Raw genomic sequence first — 21,178 nt, 5'->3', positions numbered from 1 at the left:
ACATTTTAGTTTAAAAAAAAAATAAAAATATGCACATGTAGAAAATTTGAAAAACTATAAGTGCATTTTTCTGAAATGTTTTTTTTTTTTTTTAATTCGTGGTTTTAAAAAAATTCAAAAATTATTAGACGGCTAATTTATGATCCAGAAGGTAGCAGACAATTTATAATTTTCGGATTTTTTTTTCAACAAATAAAATACAGAGAAAAAAATCAAAAAATATGCACACGTAGAAAATTTAAAAAACTATAAGTGCAATTTTTTAAAATCTTTTTTTTTTTATAATTTATCGTTTTGAATAAATTTCAAAAATTATTAGACGTCGGCTAATTTATGATCCAGAAGTTAACAGACAATTTGTAATTTTCGGATTTTTTTTTTCAACAAATAAAATACATAGAAAAAAAAAACAAAAAATATGCACACGTAGAAAATTTAAAAAACTATAAGTGCAATTTTTTTAAATATTTTTTTTTTATAATTTATCGTTTTGAATAAATTTCAAAAATTATTAGACGTCGGCTAATTTATGATCCAAAAGTTAGCAGACAATTTATAATTTTCGGATTTTTTCTTCAACAAATAAAATACATAGAAAAAAAAACCAAAAAATATGCACACGTAGAAAATTTAAAAAACTATGAGTGCAATTTTTTTAAATATTTTTTTTTTATAATTTATCGTTTTGAATAAATTTTAAAAATTATTAGACGTCAGCCAACTTTAGTGTAATGGCTAATTTCAGTATCATAAAATTAATTATATTTAGACGTCAATGGTTAATTAAAAAAAAAAGTAACAATGATAATTATTTTCTAGAACAATTTATTAATATATTTATTTAAATTATCATAAATTGATTGTTTTTAAATCAATAACAGTGTGATGTACAGAAAAAGCGATCACATTGTAAATTTTACATCGTAAATAATATAAAAAATTTTTTTTACTTCAACGTTGATATAAATAATAGTACTTTTAATTATAAAAAAAAAGCTAAACAAATTTAAATATCAAACTCAACGTTAGCAATAACAATTTGAATAATTTATGTTAATAATAGAGGCACATTTTTCACCAGCATAACAAATCCAATAGAAATAAATTTATAATTTTCATAGAATACAATTGATTATCTTTCAATCAAATATACATCTCTTGTAAAATAAACGTGAAAAAACAAAAAATCACTCAATGTAAGTAAGGTAAGACCCAATACTCGATCAGCGATCTAGTACCCAATCACTCATGTATTTGTATATCTATATTTCATAAATTTTACTAAATATATATACAAAAATACATGGAGTGATCGGGTACTAGTTCCCTGGTCAGGTTCTAGGTCTTTTATATCGCATTTTAAATTCAAAAAGGACATACATTTATGTCCTTTTGACTTTAGGGATCTTCCTAAAGCCAAAACAGAGTATGATTTTTTAATAGACTTATTTTAGAGCTAAAAATTTAGTTTTAGAATAAGTCTACACTATGATTTCTAATAAAAAAAAATCATACGTTCTTTTGGCTCTAGGAAGTTCCCTAAAACCAAGAGGTCTCATAAAAATATGTCCTGTTGGAATTAGTAGCGATATATCAGTGCAATAAAGTTAAGGTAAGAGACCCAGTACCCGATCGCTCATGTATTTGTATATATATTTACTGAATTCTACTAAATATATCAATACAAATGCATGGAGTGATCGAGTACTAGGTCTTTTACCTCAACTGCAATCTCAAGAAATATGAAATCCTACTGTAAATAATAAAACATTATATTTTGTACAATTATAGATAATTAGAGATAATCCCTAAGATAATTCCATTCTCAGCATTGCATTATTAATTTAAACTATTTTTTTTTACATACTTTTTGTTCATTTTATTTGTTTCGATACTCGAATAAAAAGTCGCAGTAATTTTCGTCTATCAATAATCACTTAACGCAAATTTAAAAAAAAAACATCATGCGTCATAGCAAAAAAATATATAAATATAAATATATATGTTTACAACATACGAAAAATAAAAAAATTAAATAACTAAATTGATAATCCGATTGCGCAATAAACTTTAATTTAATTAATTTTAAGTCATGGATTTTTTATCACCGACTTATCTATAGCATAGTGAAACTTTACATTGAGATAATTGTCGTAATAATTATATCGAGTCATCATAATTAGTATATAATTATCATAATAATAATTATCAATAAATCGGAGCTTCATCAGCAGAGGCCGAAACGTCTTCGTCGCTCCACTCGCTGATGCCAAAATTAACAGGCCCATGGAAGCTTTGAGATCTCAGTACACTGTAATTAAAAATAACCAGGCGTGTTAACAATAAATTAAAACATTTCTCAGCAATAAAAAAAAAAAATATAATGAGTAAAACAAGTATCACAAAACATGACCCAGTTAGCTCGTTGTTTGTACAATTAAACAAAGCCCGTTATCAACATTAATTTATCTATAATTAATTACGTATTTATATATTCAATTATATTATATTTTAATAGAGTTATAATAATAATGAGCGATTGCATAAAGCATATTGTTTCGTTATTATAGAATAATATAATATAATTATAATTAAACGAAACACTGAATAACAAATTGTGCTGTGAAGCAATACACGTTTCTCTTGCTGCAGTAAATATATGTACTTATATATAAAAAAAAATAAAGCGAACAAAATAAAACAAAAACATTTCACTCTTTAATTAATTAATTAAATAGTTACTGCGTGTATGTGCGTACTTTTTAATACAGTTCATACCACTTTCTCGTATTGATGAAGTCTATCACTATTATCGATCGCTAAGATTCCTAACAACAGTCATTTAATTTTTAAATTAAATTTAATTAATTAAATAATAATAATAATAATTAATTAATTAATTACCTGGAAGACTCGGAGTTAAGATTTTTTTTAACCAATCCGGCTTTTTTTTTCCCTTCCATAGCAGCTTTCATCGGATCGTAACTCTTTCGTCGCTTCCAATTCTGCATTTCCTGTTCCCTTGCCAGCGATTGGCTCTGCTTCTTAACGTCCTTGGGTTTGGCTTTTGGTCCAGTGGCTGTTGAACCCTTGGACCGCATGCTGAATCTTCCGGAGTCAGTGCGTGCGATACTGGCGGTCTCGGACTTTGCCCTTGAATTGACTACGGGAGCTCGTGTTTTTATCGGGGCGCTTTTTACCTCCTGGACTCGCGGTTTCCTCAGGCCGTATGATCGATTGAACTTGGAACCGAGTTGGGGATCGTCGCTGCTCTCAGTGTCGCTCACTTGGTGTGATAATTTGTTTGTTTGCCGTAAACTCTGACTGGTATCTTCATCGCTCTCACCTCCAGAGTCAACTGGAGCTGGCTGGTAGACAGTAATTCTTGCAGACATTGCAGACATAACGTTTTGCGTTGTCTGTAAATAAGACGAGGTGTCTAAGTCACTGTCACTGTCACGAGGACTACATGGTGGTGGTATCTGAATTATTTCTTTTTGTTCAACAAAATTTAATTCATTGTCAGACCAATCGTCAGCCAAAGAAAGCGCTCCACGTGTACCATGAAAACTTGCTGACCGTAAAACAGAACTGTCACGACTATTGGAACCATCTTCAATGCTATGATGTTTCCTTGAAGTATCCAACTTCTTTTTACCCTCTGCCGCAGCTTTCATAGGATCATAATTTTTTCTACGTTTCCAATTCTGAAACTCAACTTCTTTAGAAGTCAACGTTGAATTACTGCGACCTGAATTTTTTGGTTCCTTGCTGACTTTAACGCCGGAACTAGGCCGTGAAGCTGATGCACTAGATGTACTTTTTTGTCCTCGCATACTGTACCGACCACCCTCATTTCTCGACAATGAAGGAACACGTGGACGTGCATCAGGTTTTTTATAATTATCTTTATTACTCGCACCAACGCTACTTGTCCTTCCGCGATGATGACTTTGTTGCCGCGCAGACGACGGAGCGGATTTTATTTCCAATTGAGCTTTCCGTCTGCGTTCCTCCGGAGTTGTATTTGGAGTCGTGTCCGAGTCGCAAGTAACACGCGCTCTGCGAATACTGAATGCCCGGTTTAATTTAATGCCCGAAGATATTGGCGGCGCTGGAACATTGTGCGTCTCACCAGCTTCGCTACTGCTGTCCGACACAATATGTTTGGCCTTGGACAATCTCTCACCCTGGTCGTTAAAGCTGCTACGTCGTGCCAGCATACTCTTGGTCTTGGCGTTGCGTATACTTGTGTTGCTGGAAGAACGCTGGATCCCCACAGGATTCCGCTGATAACTAGAGCTATTATTCAGGACTGACAGCTCTTTTATACCTGGTGATGTGTCTTCTCTGTAGTTGGACGTACTGTTGGACTTTCTCAGCATGTACGGACTATTTTCAACGCACGTAAAGTACCCAACATTTTTAGCTTGTGAATTTGATTTAACTAACAACTGCTTAGGTCTTTCAAAGCTCGGGGAATTTAATATCTTAGTGGTTATATTTTTATGCCCAAGTATTGGACTGTTTGTTAATTTATAAGTCACAGAATTATTGGTACGAATACGATTTAAAATTGGACTGTTTGTATGCTTAAAATTATCATCAGTTATATAATTCTTAAGACTACTACGTCGTGATGAGTTTGATTCCCCGGTATCAGACTTTCTATCTAATGAATTACCGCGTTCAAGATGAAGACGAGCTAGAACGTGGGACGGACTCTTTGGCACATCAAGAATTTCTTCTTTTTTATTAACATCTGGATACTTTCTCATGCTACGCCGGCAGTCATTGTGATTTGCTCGCTTGAATAGAGACTCGGACAGACTGCCACGACGTACCAGAGCGCTGTGCGTTGGAGTGCGCTGAGAACTATGGGGCGGAGTGTTGTAACTGTTGCTGGTGTCCTCATCAGACTCACCACCAGAATCAATCAGCGTGTGCTGATTATTATTATTCGACACTGAAATAATTCTATCACGCATTTGTTGGACTTCAGCATCCAAACTGCTGTCGCTTTGCTCATAACGACTTCTCGATGCTCTCGGATTTCGGGAGTAAATCGGGGATGGAATTTTCGACGGACTCATTGGCGGCGTACGTCCACTGGTGCCGCCGATCACAGGCGGCAGTGAATTGTGCTCGGCAACTTGAGTTGCCCACTCGGTAATCCAAGTGTTTGTATCACGAGAACTTCGCATTTTAAAATGATGAACGTACAGTTCATTACTCTCTTCTTCAGTCAGTACTCCAACACTAAAAGTTTTATCAATATCCATCCTCGCTTTCTCTTCATCTGTGTAATCTTTGTGAATTGTATAGGTACCAGCTTCGCTCACTGTACCATCAGATCCAGCATCAACAGTACTCACGTTAAAAACTTCTAAATTAGTTTGATCAAAATCCCCGCTCGACTCTCCAGTGTAACTGACACTCATCATCTGGACGTTCGTTTGTCTGCTGCTGCTGCTGGCGAATTCATTGGATGGACAATTGTCGGACAGGTAACTCGTGTTTGAAAGTTTTTCGACGGTATCCAGGCTCGATTTTTCAATTTCCTCGCTGTAGTCATGATTTATCTCGATGTACTCGATATTCTTGGTGTACTTTTTCTCCGGTGAATATTGGACGCGATTGAGCTCTTCCTCAACATTACTCTGCATTTTGCTCAAGTCGTTCATCGTCGCCGAGTAAGTTATTTCATAGGTGCAATTATTCATCGACTCCTCGTGGTACGATCTACGTTTCGTCTCGCCGTTGGTGTTCTCAGTCATCGATTTCGACATTAGATCAGACTTCTTAGTAGCACCTTTTGTGTTTTTTAAACCTGTAGTTAAGTTAATAAATTATTTTACATTTTATTAAATTACGTAATTTATATTTTTAATCCGATAGACTGAACAAATTTATATGGATATTCATTGAGGACACTTTGGAATTGACTCTCAAAAAGGTGATTCACAATAAAATACCTGCGGAATATTAATGAACGCGCTCCTTATGTACCTGCTTATGTATTTTACTCGCAAATGCGCCGCTAAGTCAAGATGACTTCACTATGACTCATCTGCCGAGTATACCAACCATTCAAATAATTATTTTATCCACATAATTCGTTACAGACTATCTGTCTACATATTTTAGTTCGTAGCTTGACTTAAATAATTACCTAATTCTTTCAACTTTTGCGACAGTCTATCAGCTTTTCTTTTGCTATCATCTTCACTGCTAAAATATCCCTCAGAATGAATACTCAGTGGCTTGTGTTTTTGCATACAATTTGGCGATAAGTCAGTAACAGGTTTAGATTTAATCTCAATCTAAAAAAAAAAAAATTTTAATTTTAAATGCAGATAAAAAATGATCCTGCAGTTAGCAGACATTTAAAAATTTTTGAATTTTCGTATTTCAATAAATCAATTGTAAAAAAATAAAATAAAAATATGCACATGTAGAAAATTTAAAAAACTACAGGTGCAATTTTTTCAAATATTTTTTTTTTGTCTTCTATCGTCTAAAAAAAAATCCAAAAATTATTAAACGTCTGCTAACTTCAGTATCATGATAAAAAATGATACTGAAGTCAGTCGAGGTCTAATAACTTTTAGAATTTTTTCAAAGCTAAAAAATATTTTAAAAAATGCACCTACAGTTTTTTTTATTTTCTACAAGTGCATATTTTTATTTCTGTAATTTATGTCGAAAAAAATGAGTAATTGTCTGCAGACTTCAGGATCACGATAAAAATAATTAGTTGGCTAAAATAAAATAACTTACTTTAGATGTCGAAAGATTTCTTTTATGCCTGGCATTGTATCGCTGAAATAAATTATTGTATTTAGCAGAATCAATTTGTTTATTACCGCCAAAGTCGATGGTAAAAGCCAGTGAACCCGGACTTTTAACTGTTTTATCAGAGTCTATTTCTTTTTCAAGTGAATCTCTTTCAATTCTTGACTCGCCATTGCTGTCATTTTTGTCACCAAGATCGAGATCATCCGGTTGCTGCTTAGAGTGACACTTGGCAAGTAGAGCCTTTGACGTTTCTTGGACCACCTCCAAACTTCCAATGCCATTGTCATACCCCGGGCTGGTGATTTGTGTCGTTAGAACAGGTGTGTCATCATTCAACTCCTTATTACCCTCGTTCGTGATCTCCATACCTGTTGGAATTAGCGAACATTCCAGTAGTCCTGAGTCTAGAGTTACAACTGTACCCTTCTTTGCCTATGGCCAACTATTGGATCAGAATGGCTCGTCAACGTCAACTGCTGTCCCAATTAAACTGTCTACTGTAAAATACTGAACGTCTTCACTTGTTCCATGTGTTCGACTTTGCAATGGACACAATACTTGGTACCTATTGAGCAACCAGACATTGGAGCAGACTTTTATACAAACAACTAACGGGAATTGCGACAAAACATTTGTTTGTTTTATTAAAACACTGGGTAATTGAGTAAACAGGTGCAATGATTATTGTTTGCGGCAGACAAAACGTGTAAGGGCGACCCCGCACTTGTCAAAGGTGTCAACACTAGATTTCTCTGCCTCTACTTCTACCTCTACCCTCTACCTCTACTTTACTTTTCTTCCGCATTTTAATATTAATGTATTTCTGATTCTCTGAAACATTTAAGCCCAATCTCCAATCAACGACCCGTATTTTATGAGTGTGAAATGACAGTAAGTTGGCGGACATCTGACAGTTTTTAAAATTTTAAAGCAATAAAATAAAATTATCTTTAGCAATAAAATTCAAAAATTGACTTTTAAAAAATTATGATCCTGAAGTTATGATACTGAAGTTAGCAGACGTCTAATAATTTTTTGATTTTTTTTTAGACGATAAAACATAAAAAAAAAAATATTTGAAAAAATTGCACCTGTAGTTTTTTAAATTTTCTACATGTGCATATTTTTATTTTATTTTTTTACAATTGATTTGTTGAAATACGAAAATTCAAAAATTTTTAAATGTCTGCTAACTTCAGGATCATCCTGAAGTTAGCAGACAATTCAAAATTTTTAGATTTTATTTTGAACAATTAAATTCGAAGAAAAAAAAAAAACTAAAAATATGCACATGTAGAAAATTTTAAAAACTACAGGTGCAATTTTTTCAAATATTTTTTTTCTTTTGGTTTATCGTCTAAAAAAAAATCAAAAAATTATAAGACGTCTGCTAACTTCAGTATCATAAAAAATTACAAAATCAGTACGTCAATTTAAAAAAATTTTTTTATATGTAATTTGATGAATGTGAATGTAGCAGACACGAAACAACTTGTAAATTTCAAATAAATTAATTAATTAATTTAAATAATGAAGTTTAAAAAAATGCACGCGCTGATTTTTCGATTATCTAAATACGTATTTTTTTATTTTTTTTCTATTCACATTTTACTTATTTATTCTAAAATTTAAAAAATTCCCACTTGTCAGTCACATTCACACTCATGTAATTTGAAAAATGATACTGAAGTTAGCAGACGTCTAATAGTTTTTGAATTTTTCTTTAGAGGATAAACCATAAAAAAAACGTTTGTAAAAATTGCACCTGTAGTTTTTTAAATTTTCTACATGTGCATATTTTTATTATATTTTTTTGCAAATTGATTTGTTGAAAAACAAAAATTCAAAAAGTTTTAAATGTCTGCTAAATTTATACTCATGAGTGTGAATGTAGCAGACATCAGACAAATTTAAAATTACAAATAAATAATTTTAAAAATACATTTATAAAAAATGGACTTATTGATTTCAAATTTTTAAAATGCGCGCGTTTTTTTTAAATTTTATTTTATTAATTAATTACTCTATTTATTTATAATTTTAAATTTATCTGAGTCTGCTACATTCACACTCATAATTTTTTTACTTGTAAAGGAATTTAATCCTGATAAATAAAAATTTAAATAAATCATCAAACTGTAGCCAGATCTCTAGACTCTATAGTATGTGCGCTTGCGTTTTATCATTGGATTAATTTTCCGTCTGTCAAACGAAACTTACGCCGGGTAAAAAAAAATCAGTAACTTTTTTATAAAATCTACTGATAAATTTAGACATTGGGCCGTAAGTGATTTCAGTAAAAAAAAAAAATAATTGAAGTATTTAATTATTTAAATAATGGAGGAAGATCTAGTGCAGAGTCTTCAAGAAGTTGGGTAAGAGGTTAATTATTTTTTACCTAATTATTTATATTGCTAATTGTTTTTGCCTTAGGTATGAAGGTCCGCTAGTTGATGTGGGAAAACTGAACCATGCGTTGGAAAAAGGAGCCAAGTCCGTGGATTTCACAGCACTGGTGTCCTGGTTGTCTGAACAACTTGCCATGTTTTGTAATTTAGATGAGCATGTCCATCTTACAGCATCTTCAGAAGATTCTAGTACATTTTTGCTAGAGTTGAGTTCATTTCTGAAAGAACTAGGATGCGTTAATTCAAAATTAACTACGGGAAATGTTAATCAAAGATTGGCTACTAGACAAGAGAGAGTTTTACTGCTGGAGTATCTGATAACTGAGTTGATGGCGGGTAAAATAAATCATGAAAAAAATCCTGATACTGCAAAACTTGAACTGACGATTGTAATTATTTATTTTTTATCATATAATTTTTATGACACGCTAACACGTCTGCTAACTTCAGGATCATCAATTTTTTTAATTTTATCTGATAAATATTTATTTGTAGCATGAAAGCGATACAGCAAAAGCTTTGAAGGAGATGTTGATAGCTTTGCAATTCGGTAAACCACCGGACAATATATCAGTTGATCAATTGTTTACCAAACTTGAAGGAAAATTAAAGAGTATCGTGGCCTCAGCACCAGCTGATCTCCTGGGCAAGCCCTTGATCATCGGAGAATTATCAAGTTCTCAATGGGAAAAACTAGATCAGTTGCAAGTGGACATGAATGAGGAGTACAGAATAAGACGGGAGATGTTGCTCAAGAGATTGGACGTTACTATTCAATCATTTCTGGTAAATTTTATGTTTAATATTCAATTAAATATATTAGGGTGGTCGTTAAAAATTAAATTTTCTCAGGCGCTCTATAAAAAGCTTCTTTTGAGTAAAACATTATCTGGGGAATTTGGTTTTTTCTTTTTAAGTAAAAAGAACACGTGCGCAGGACGATCAAAGTTCATTTTTCGATACAATCGCGGTTTTTTTTAAATATCTCATGAAATATGCAGATTAAAGGAAAAAGTCATGGGAACAATTTTGTAGGAAATTGAATTCTTAACAAAAAAGGTCATATTCATTTTTTTTATAAAACGTGTATTTATGAAGATATTTTAAAATAACTTTTTTTAGATCTTATCAATTGGGCGTTTTTAAGGATTACAAATTTTGAAAATAACATTTTTCTAAGTATATAGAAACTATAACAAGCATTAATGTCTGATATGTTACGAGTTACGAAGTTGTCTATATTTGAGAAAAAACGATATTTTTGACATTCGTTATCCTTAAAATGCTTGATTGATAAGATCTAAAAAAGTTTTTTCAAAATATCTTTATAAATACACATTTTATAAAAAAAATGAATATGACCTTTTTTGTCAAGAATTCAATTTCCTACAAAATTGTTCCTATGATTTTTTCCTTTAATCTGCATATTTCATGAGATATTTAAAAAAAACCGCGATTGTATCGGAAAATGAATTTTGATCGTCCTGCGGCACGTGTTCTTTTTACTTTAAAAAAAAAACCAAATTCCACAGGTATTTTTTTACTCAAAAGAAGCTTTTTATAGAGCGTCTGAGAAAATTTAATTTTTAACGACCACCATGAAATATATATTTAATTTTTGTATTTTCAGTGGTCGGACAGAATAAAGAAGAAAGAGAATGAAGTCAATTACTGCTATCGTGAGAAAAGAAAAGAATTGACAACAGAACCAAATGTTACCATTCCTCAGTTGCTGGCTGCTAGAGATGACATTGCGATTATTGAAAAAACAAGCAGCGCGTCTGTGAGAAAAAATACCAAGAGCGATGTCACCAAAGTTATCATCGGCGATGTTCCTGATAGAGGAGGGCGTGCTAATGAACAAGCGCCGCCACCACCGGAGATGCCATCCTGGCAAAAAGATCGAGTCCAGGGTCCTGGAGGTGGTGGTAGAGGGGGAAGAGGCGGTGGTCGAGGAGGTGGCCGGGGTGGTGGTGAAGCTGGACGTGGAGGCAGAGGCGGTGGACGTGGGGGATATAATAAAGATGTAAATACTAATTTCGGTCAGAACAACGACTGGCAAAATTCATCACAAGGATCGACTTATCAGGATAATAGAGCCGGGGGTTATCAAGGTGGAGGATCAAACTATCAGAACAATAGAGCTGGTGAATATCAAGGTGGAGGTGGAGGTGGTGGATCAAGTTATCAAAATAATAGAGCTGGAGACTACCAGAGAAGTGGTGGGACTGCCAGCGCTGGCGGTGGAACGTATTATCAAAATAATAGAGGCGCGAATTATTCAGATAATCGGGGTGGCGGCGGATATCAAGACAGCCGAGGTGGTGGTGGGTCTTATCAAAATAATCAAAGCGATTATCAGCGAGGAGGAGGTGGTCGAGACAGTAATGATAGTGGGTACAATCGAGGACGTGGAGGAAGAGTCCAAGGCGGATGGTCTCAAGGTGCTGGTGGTGGCGGTGGATATAATCGCGGTGGGAATCGTTCTAATTACTAATTAATTAAACAATCTACTAATGCTATCAATGAATTTTTGTGTTTGCGACACGTAAAAATGCTATAATATATTATATAAATATATATATAAAATTAACTCAATAATCGATATAAGGTAAGACTCAGTACCCGATCAGGGGACTAGTCCCCAGTACTCGATCACTCATGTATTTCTATATTTATATTTACTAAATATATATATAGAAATTCGTGGAGTGATCGAGTACTAGTTCTCTGATCGAGTACTAGGTCTCTAACTTTATTCGTAAAACTAACGGTAGAAAATTTAAAAAAATCTGATAATACCGCAGATTATTTGATCATTAAAAATTTTTTTTCCACCGAATAATGATAAGTTTAACATTTATATAAATTTATATATAAGCATCATAGCTCCGACTGTAATTAAATACGTCAACTTATGTATATACACTCATAAATTTTATAATTTATTGGTTTAGAATATCAACTACTGCCAGTGCATAGTAAATTTAAAAATAAAAAATTTACGTTATTAAAAAATATATTTTTATTTTTTAACAAAACATAAACATCTATCATAATAATTATTTATTATTTGTCTCTACTAAAATATGATTCAATGCTTTTTTTCTTTTTGTTTGTCTTCGGAGTGTTTCCGCCGTCCCGGTTTCTTTTACCAGAACTCACTTCACTACTCAGCGACTGATTGATATCTTTCTGCAAATTATGCGCGACATGATAATCGCAGTGCTCGAGATATTTTTCATTCAAAATCATCTGGTTGCATTCACAGCAGCGTATCATCGATGAACTATCGCTGCTATTTTTAACAAAAAATTTTTTAATATTACTCTGATTTTTCTCACACTTACTACTGCTACTGCTACTAGATTTACTCGATTTCGGCTTAACAGCTTTTGATTTTTCTTCATTTTTTATTTTATTTTCCGGAGACATGATACTGAGTTTGCTTCTAAAATTTAAATGAACTCTCGCCTCTTCTTGGAGTTCAGGGGGCAGCAGTTCCACGACCACCGGGTCAATATTATCCAGGTCTGGAAAAATCTCTCGTAGCTTAACATTAACACGATTGTTAATAAGAACTTTGCTGTCATCAGTTTTCTCACAATCATTTTCCTCAAAATAAATATTTCCGATTCCTTCAAGCTCACGATCTTCAGAAGGACTATCAGGACAAAAATTTTCATCAGTCCCCGAGTTACTTATTTTCTCTGATCGTTTCTGGACAGTCTTAAAATAATTAACGAAACTTCCGTCATTCTGAGCATCAATGAACTTACCTCCGGCGATGCTCAAAGCTACGATCGGTTTATCAATCGACTTGGAGATGATACTGAAAGCCTGGCTGGCAATTCTTTCAGGATTGTAACCAGCCAAAGGCAATGTGCGTGATTGAGAAATATTTTTTCCTGCTTGATGACATTGATAGCTGATGGTAAGATTCGATGCCCGTCGATGGTTCTCTTCGTAGTCCTGCTCCAATCGACCGCAAACGTCATCCGTCAATGAATCGACCCACTGTTTAAGCTGAAATAAATAATATTAATTAATTAATTAAATAATTTACGGGCGTAATAATTAATTTAATAATTTTAAAAAACCCACGGTATCCAGATCAGTGATTGCCTGTTTGATAGAAAAGTTTTTACTCGCACCAATCGATTTACAAATCAGTCTCGGAGTAACTTGCTCATGATCAATCCCCCTGGCAATATTATACAACTTCGATCCAGTCTTTTCATCAAAATGTTTTTGCAAATCCTGCTGAGAAAACTTAAGTAAGTCAGCCATCACATTGCAGCCAAGAGACTCAACAACTTCCTTTCCAATTTTACCACCAAGACTGCGGATTCTATTTATCGGCAACGACGAAAATAAATCGGGAACACCAGTAGCTGGTAGAATCGTCTGTTTATTTGGCTTGTGAAGTCCACATGCCAACTTTGCCAGGACTTTGTTGTACGAAATTCCAGCAGAACATCGGAATTTACACTTTTCGTATATTTCAGCGCGGAATTGTTCAACAATCAGTCCAGCGATCGCCAGTTTTCTCGCTTGAACGTCACCTAGATCATCAAAAGATTCTCTGACCCACCTGTCAACTCCATTATTTCTTGTCTCTTCATCATTGTCATCAGCAGAATAACCAACAACAAATGTATGATTTAATTTTGAAATAATTTCCTTTGATGACCAAGCAACTGAGTCGATTTTTTCTTCAACGAGACTCGTTATGTCCAGGTAGGCTTCGTCGACACTCGCACGTTCAATAATCGAGCAATGATGCCTGAGTACTTCGATAACCTCTTGACCAGCAGCTCGATACTTTGACACATCGCCTTTACCTCGTAAAATTGGGACACTTATTACCTCTAACTCTGGACATTTTTCTTTAGCTTTGTTACCGCTGATGAATCTTGTGACCCCTAGTGCTTTGGCTTCATAATTGACAGCCAGCACCAGGTTAAACTGCGTGACAACCAGCGGCTTAGCTTTTAATTCTGGATGTTCTCTTGTTTCAACTTGACAGAAAAAACAATCCATGTCTATCAGTGCTATTATTCTTTCTTCTGAATCAACCATTTTTTAATTTAAATTGACAATTATTTAAATAATAGAGGCTCGGTAATATTTACGTCTGCTGACAATTCCTTTGTTCCAATTCCAGCGCACGCTTGACTTGATCCTTGCCGCCATTTTTCAACAATTCAAATAATTGAACATGTGATTGGTCGTAGTTCTAAGGGTACCTACATAAAAATAATAAAATCACAATTGTTTTTTGTTTTTTAATTGCTGACAAGTTGGTAAAAAAATAACAAACTTTCGTATAAAAGTTGAAAAATTTATTTGCTCAAAAAATTACCGGGTTATTTATTTTTTTTTATTTAATAAAATAAATTAATAGGAAAATTAAGTTATGGAAAATAATAATTTGACAGTTATAGAGTACGAGTGGGAAAATAATATTTTGACAGTTTGTGAAAATGAATTTACTCATAATAAATTGCAGAATGGTATGCACTTTATTTTTATAATTATGATAAATTTTTAATTTTATTATAAATAAATAATTTATTTAATTTTAGATCCGCGTTTTGCGTCGCAGTATTTTGATAAATTTTTAAAACCAACTGCTACCAAAGACCGAGATGAGACTAGTGTGAATCAAACAATTTCTTCTGATGAAGGTTTTATTTTATTTATTAGTATATTATGTGACTAGGGATGAAACGAAAGGATTTCGGACCAGGGTGAAGTTGGACATCAACCGCACAGCTGCCCAATTGAAAAACAGGGACAAATTTTTAAAAACCGATTTTTAAGTATTTTTAGTTACAGTCGAGTCTTGTGAATATGATTCAATATTTAAAAATTTTATTTTTATCAGTTACTGTGTTTTGAATGATACTGAAGTTTAGATTTGATTTTTTGTAAAACGATCCTAGAGTTAGCAGATGATTCTGAAGTTAGCAGACAGTTAAGAATTTCCGAATTTTTGTTTCAACGACTTAATTTAAAAAAAAAAAATAAAAATAAAAATATGCACATGTAGAAAATTTTAAAAACTACATGTGCGATTTTTTCAAATAATTTTTTTTTTTATAATTTATTGTTTAAAAAAAAATCCAAAAATTATTGGACGTCGGCTAACTTTAGTATCATAGTGAGCAGACAGTTAAAAATTTTTGGATTTTTTTTTTCAGCAAATAAATAATAAAAAAAAAAAAAATAAAAAAATTGCTCCTGTAGCTTTTTAAATTTTCTACATGTGCATATTTTTGGTTTATTTTTTTTTTCAAATTTATTTGTTGAAAAAAAATCTATAAGTTATTAGACGTCGGCTAACTTCAAGATCACGTGTTTTTAAATTGGGCAGCCGCGCAGTCTAAAATCGTCTTTCATCCAGAGTTCAAATATTTCTGGAGACATTTGCAATTTACGCGGTTAATATAAGGGAGGGGAGAAGCTGGCACGTGGGTATTGTAATTTAATTATTTATTTAGATACACCCGAGGAAAATATTTGGAGTAAACGTTCAATAAAGCTCTTGCTCAGCGAATACAAAAGTCGCATTCACCGCTTCAATAACCCGCTGATTAAGAAAAGTATACTGTGGAATGAAATAGCTAAGGTCTTTAGAAGTAAAAATATACATTACCCCGTACGAATCATAAGCAGAAAGTTTTTCAACATGAAAACAACTTATTATAAAATAAAAAACAATAAACCAAGAATGAAAATGGCGCGCAAGCCCTGGCCGTGGATTGAAGCGATGGAACAAGTTTTGAAATATGACGAATCTATTAACTTTACAAGTTATGCGATTGAAAATAAAAATATCCAAGATGAGAGTCTTGTAAAAGAAGAAAGCGAACAGACAACCTCCAGTATAATAAATAATACTAATACTAATAATAATAATGATGATAATACTGTAGAAATTAAGTCTGTGTTTGAACCTGATCAGTCTTCAGATAAAATTATTATTCCCCTTAATTCAGAAAACAAATTCAAAAGGTATTTTAATTTTTTTAACGTAATTAGGGCAGACTACTTGGTCTTAAGGTCATTTTCAGACAACATCCCCCACTTTTGATCAACATTCAATGACTTTGAATTAAGAGTCAAGTGGAATTCATTAAAAAAATATCAGTAAAATTCAAACCGTCAAAATTTGTGGCCTAAAATTTACTTGTCAAATTTCGTTTAACTCCTAATTGATTGCAACCACGGTGTCTTTTTTCTATTAATCCTCAAATTATTTTCAATTAATTAATAAAATTTAATTACGGCTACGACAGTGGAAAGTAATTAAATATTTTTAAAAACTGGGGACACTGTCTGAGAATGTCCTCAGTCTTTCAAAAGAAAATTTATAAATTTAAAATGATTATTTTGCTGTAGTAATGAAGATATTGTAAAGGACGATGATGGCTGGGACACAGTGGATGACACTTCAAATTTTTCATCATCTTCAGGAGTTCATTCCAACAGTAATAAAAATTTATCAAAAGAAAGTCCTGAGTATACACAAAAAATGATCGATTTAAAGTCAGAGGAAGTTAAAATTTTAAAACGCATTCAGAAAGATATCGATGACAGTCAGTATTCAAAAATCGAAGTCATCAGTGAACTGACAAATGTAATTAAAGAACATACAGTAATTCTTAAAGAATTAACAGATGCCTTAAAGCAACGATTTATTGACAAATAAATTTAGTTGATAATTTTTTTTTATTTTTTCATATTAGTATTTATTATAATCGATTTTACTGCAATATCACTCGCACGATTTTAATGATAATTTTTAAAAATTAATTTAGCAAACAAAAAATAACTGTAATTAAAAAATATTTTTTGTATCTTAATTATAATGGAGCACAAAAATTCAAGTGCTTTATTTTTAAATTTATAATTTTAAGTTAACGTTATTTAAATTCGCGCTTTTTTTTTTGTTGTGATAATTCCAAATATTAATTTTTAATCACAAAATATAATTAATATAATATTTAAATATTCTATATTTATATAAATATATGTCTATAATATTTTTTTAATGTGAGAATAAAAAAAATTTGTCTATAAAAAATTTAAATTTATATGATTAGTAATAAAATTTTTTATTTTTTGTTCATTTACAAAAATAATATTAAATTATGCAGTAGGCGCATTATCACAGAGTAACTTAATTACTTTTATAAACAGTAAATAATTATCAAGTGAAAAAAGATTGAATATTTCGCGGTTTTTTATTCGATTTTGAATCATTTAAATTTATTTTTCTCTTGGCAGTTGGAGTCTCTGGGTCATTATCACCAGGAGTTTCATTGACGGCTGAGGAAATTGACGATTGATTAATAGCCAGATGTAAATTTTTAGCAACGTGGAAGTCTGAGTGTTCGGAAAATTTATCTTTTTTTATCATCTGATTGCACTCTGGGCATAATTTCATAGTCGAGTCATTATCCGCTGAATTTTTAGTGAAAAAGTTATAAATCGAGTTGTCCTTTTTAACCGCCGATTTGTCTATTTTATTTTTCTGTCCTTTTGTTTTACCCGTCGAATTCTTAACATTTTTTTTCACCACCGGAGAAGTCTCGACAGTTTTCTTCGACTTCAAATACGCATTCGCCGCTCTCTGTAATTCAATCGGCAACAACTGCATCACAGATCGATCAATATTATCAAGATCCGGGAATATTTCTTTCAATTTATCTAGTACATCAGTATCATCAGCTTGTTTACTTTCCACGACTACGGTCTTCTGCTCAGCATGCTCTGGCTCGCTACTATTGCAAGCATCCCGTGCTGGTGATTCAGCAAAAATATCCGGTGACTCATATTCAATATTTCTATCAGTGCTAACTTTCTTTTCTTCAGACACCGACTCATCTTCATTGTCTTCGCCATCACTTTTAGATTGATGCCCAACTTCCGTAGACTGTTCCAAAGATTTAGACGAAGACCCTGAAGGTTTCAAGCCCACAGTCGCTTTTGAATCTTTCAAAATATTCATAAAAAATGAGTTTTTAAAATTTTCGCCATTTAATGTTTTGTTTAAATTCAAATTTATCGGTTTACTTGTCAAAGAATTAATTACTGGCTTATTTTTTATTTTATCTTCACTTTTTTTAATTGAATTTTTAACTTCAAAAAATTTTCTTGATTTGTCATCACTAATTTTAGTTGATGTTTCTTCAAAAGATTTTTCCGGAGGATTGTCACCCTCATCATCAGTTTTATTTCCACTTTCCTCATCATCAACTTCAACATCTTCCTTATTCGGACAATTAGAACTAGAATCAACTGGCTCTGAGGTAGCAGCAAGCTCTGTCTTATCAGCACTAGACTTGCCCGGCTTGAAAAAATTTTTAAAACTCTCACTTCCTTTACTCGGGACAAATTTACCAGCCGACATACTGATCAAAGCAATCGGCTTCTGTAGGCCTTTAGAAATAACGTCCACACAAATACTGGATATTTTTTCTGCTTTATAAGAAGGTAGCGAGCAGACTTTTGACTGCGCTATAATTTTACGCTCTTGATAATAATGATAACTGATAGTAAGAGACGTAGCGCGTCTTTTATTTTCATCAAGATCTTGTTCCAGGCGATCTGACAGCTCCAATGACAGCTCGTGAGCCCAAGATTCCAATACATCTAATTTAGTTATTGCCTGTTTACCTGGAAAATTTTTACTCGCGCCTATGGACTTACAAACAAGTCTATTGGTGACCGGTTCATTGTCTATTCCCCTCGCGATGTTATACAACCAGGAGCCAGTCTTTTCGTCAAATCTTCTCTGAAGATCTTGCAGCGAGTAACGCAACAAATCAGCCATGACATTGCATCCTAGTGATTCCATAACGATATTCCCGAACTTGCCACCAAGATTCCTCACCTTCTTTACTGGTAGTGAAGAATACAAGGTTGGAACTCCTGCTGACGGAAGAATCGTCTGACGATTCGGCTTATGAAGACCACAGGCCAATTTAGCGAGAATTTTATTGTAAGATATACCAGCAGAGCATCTGTACTCGCACTGCGAATAAATTTCAGCTCTCAAGAACTCAACAATTATACCTGCTATTGCTAATCTTCTTGCCTGCATGTCACCAAGTTCACTGAAACTTTCAGCTATCCAACGATCAACGCCTTCTTTACGTTTCTCTTCGTCATTTGTCTCGTAATCGCAGTAGCCAACGACATACGAATTAGATAATTGCGCTACCAGGTTTTTTGGTTGGCTGTGGATCGTTTCCATTTTTTTATCCACTAAATCTGTTATGTCCAGATAAGCTTCGTCGACACTTGCTCGTTCTATGACATTGCAATGTTTTTTTAGTACATCAATAACTTCTTTTCCGGCTGCACGATACCTGGACACATAAATTATTACATGAAGCATCAAGAATTAATCAATGAAATTTTAATAAAATAGTTGGCGATCTCTTACCTTCCGGTATCAGGTTTATTTCTTAGTGGCGGGACGGTAACTAATTCTATTTGGGGACATTTTTCTTTAGCTTCATCACTTTTCATGTGTCTAGTGACTCCAAAATCTCTTGCTTCGTAATTAACAGCAATTATACTATTAAATTAATGTAGAAATAATTAATTATTATTAATTATCATGCAAATGTAACGAATCTTAAGGGCATTCTTGGACAGTGCCCCAATTTTTTTAGAATATGCAGTTTTTCAACTGATAACTGTTTTAAAATTTTATTAATTACTAGAAAAAAATTAAAATCTTAATTGACAAAAGGACAATTTCGCTAAGACATTGAATTTTAAAAAAATTACTTACAGTTGTTATCAATTAGGAGTTAAACGAAATTTGGTAATTAATTTTGGCCTACAAAATTTTTAAATTCGAAATGATCCTGAAGTTAGCAGACAATCGACAATTTTCGGAATTTATTTCAACAAATCAATCAATTGGAAAAAAAAATGAAAATATGCATATGTAGAAAATTTAAAAAACTACAAGTGCAATTTTTTCAAAAATCTTTTTTTAATAATTTATCGTTTAAAAAGAATCCAAAACTTATTAGACGTCGGCTAACTTCAGTATCATAAATTCGAATTATAAAATTGATGTAAAGATTTTACTGAAATTTATTTTCAAAATTTCCTTTAACTCCTGATTGATATCAATTGTAAGTAAATTTAAAAAAAAAAATCTAGATCTCAGTGAAATTTAAACTCCGTTGTTTTGTTTTCCATAAAAGCTTTAATTTTTTTAAATCAATTGATTAAATTTTGATATGAGTGTGAATGTAGCAGACATCAGACAAATTTAAAATTTCAAATAAATAGAGTAAATAATTTAAAAAATAATATTTCGAAAAAATGCACTTGTCAATTTGAAAATTTTTCAAATGCGCATTTTTTTTCATTTTATTTTATTAATTATTTACTCTATTTATTAATAATTTTAAATTTGTCTGATGTCTGCTAAATTTACACTCATAATTTAAAATTAAAAAAAAAAAGGGGGGATTTGAAAATAAATTTAAAAATTAATTAAAAAAATAATTACCTTCCAGGTCCAAATGAGCTGTACTGAATAACAGCCAATGGTTTACCTCTCAATTCAGGAGCCAATTTAACTTCAACTTGACAAAAAAAACAGTCCATGTCAATAAGAGCAACAATCCTGTCTCCAAAACTCGCCATTTTTAAATTCTTCTTTAATTATTACTTATTAATTAATTAATAAACTTGTCAGGACAAGTACCCGCCCTAACCTCTTTTATAAACTCTGTTTAAAAATATTGATTTTCCCTACATATTATTGATAAATTTATATATTTATTTATGAAGTAACTGTATATTATTTTAAATAATTTATCAGTTATAAAATAATAAATTAACTCTTAAATATTTTGATGTAAATATAAAAATATCATGCGTACTTGCTACTGTACTTTTGGCGGGAATCTTTAGCGTCAAATATATGAACA

The 21,178-nt window shown here is 32.3% G+C and overlaps 5 protein-coding genes across 7 annotated transcripts; 2 read left to right on the top strand and 3 right to left on the bottom strand.

The window, feature by feature from the left end:
* Nucleotides 1-874: 874 nt before the first annotated feature.
* Nucleotides 875-7,610, bottom strand: LOC130666423 (uncharacterized). 3 transcript variants are annotated; one of them, XR_008989675.1, is made up of 5 exons: nt 6,781-7,610; nt 6,173-6,323; nt 2,905-5,830; nt 2,760-2,828; nt 875-2,311 (listed from the first exon to the last, which is right to left on the bottom strand). XR_008989675.1 is itself a non-coding variant. In XM_057467404.1 (5 exons), exons 1-4 carry the CDS (start codon nt 7,162-7,164, stop codon nt 2,810-2,812), a joined length of 3,480 nt encoding a protein of 1,159 aa, XP_057323387.1. In that variant the 5' UTR covers nt 7,165-7,610; the 3' UTR covers nt 875-2,311; nt 2,779-2,809. The 3 variants fall into 3 exon arrangements, 2 of the variants coding, with proteins under 2 accessions (XP_057323387.1, XP_057323386.1); XM_057467404.1 differs by having other exon boundaries at nt 2,779-2,828; XM_057467403.1 differs by lacking the exon at nt 2,760-2,828 and having other exon boundaries at nt 876-2,311.
* A 1,344-nt stretch (nt 7,611-8,954) lies between these two features.
* LOC130666513 (protein FAM98B) lies at nt 8,955-12,202 on the top strand. The gene is made up of 4 exons (XM_057467587.1): nt 8,955-9,173; nt 9,232-9,595; nt 9,702-9,992; nt 10,837-12,202. The coding sequence occupies exons 1-4, from the start codon at nt 9,136-9,138 to the stop codon at nt 11,701-11,703; spliced, it is 1,560 nt and encodes a 519-aa protein (XP_057323570.1). The 5' UTR covers nt 8,955-9,135; the 3' UTR covers nt 11,704-12,202.
* A 33-nt stretch (nt 12,203-12,235) lies between these two features.
* On the bottom strand, nt 12,236-14,404 carry LOC130666512 (DNA polymerase eta-like). Its single transcript, XM_057467585.1, has 2 exons — nt 13,311-14,404; nt 12,236-13,232 (listed from the first exon to the last, which is right to left on the bottom strand). The coding sequence occupies exons 1-2, from the start codon at nt 14,286-14,288 to the stop codon at nt 12,276-12,278; spliced, it is 1,935 nt and encodes a 644-aa protein (XP_057323568.1). The 5' UTR covers nt 14,289-14,404; the 3' UTR covers nt 12,236-12,275.
* Nucleotides 14,405-14,431: 27 nt separating this feature from the next.
* Nucleotides 14,432-17,083, top strand: LOC130666514 (putative uncharacterized protein DDB_G0282129). Its single transcript, XM_057467588.1, has 4 exons — nt 14,432-14,722; nt 14,795-14,896; nt 15,713-16,226; nt 16,614-17,083. The coding sequence occupies exons 1-4, from the start codon at nt 14,626-14,628 to the stop codon at nt 16,921-16,923; spliced, it is 1,023 nt and encodes a 340-aa protein (XP_057323571.1). The 5' UTR covers nt 14,432-14,625; the 3' UTR covers nt 16,924-17,083.
* Nucleotides 17,084-17,313: 230 nt separating this feature from the next.
* On the bottom strand, nt 17,314-21,165 carry LOC130666356 (DNA polymerase eta-like). Its single transcript, XM_057467250.1, has 3 exons — nt 20,755-21,165; nt 19,666-19,800; nt 17,314-19,588 (listed from the first exon to the last, which is right to left on the bottom strand). The coding sequence occupies exons 1-3, from the start codon at nt 20,889-20,891 to the stop codon at nt 17,425-17,427; spliced, it is 2,436 nt and encodes an 811-aa protein (XP_057323233.1). The 5' UTR covers nt 20,892-21,165; the 3' UTR covers nt 17,314-17,424.
* Nucleotides 21,166-21,178: the final 13 nt, after the last annotated feature.

This window comes from Microplitis mediator, chromosome 4 (assembly GCF_029852145.1).
Source record: "Microplitis mediator isolate UGA2020A chromosome 4, iyMicMedi2.1, whole genome shotgun sequence".
NCBI lineage: Eukaryota > Metazoa > Arthropoda > Insecta > Hymenoptera > Braconidae > Microplitis > Microplitis mediator.
The sequence above is the reverse complement of the archived record's forward strand: the minus strand, read 5'-3'. Positions and strand labels throughout refer to the sequence as shown.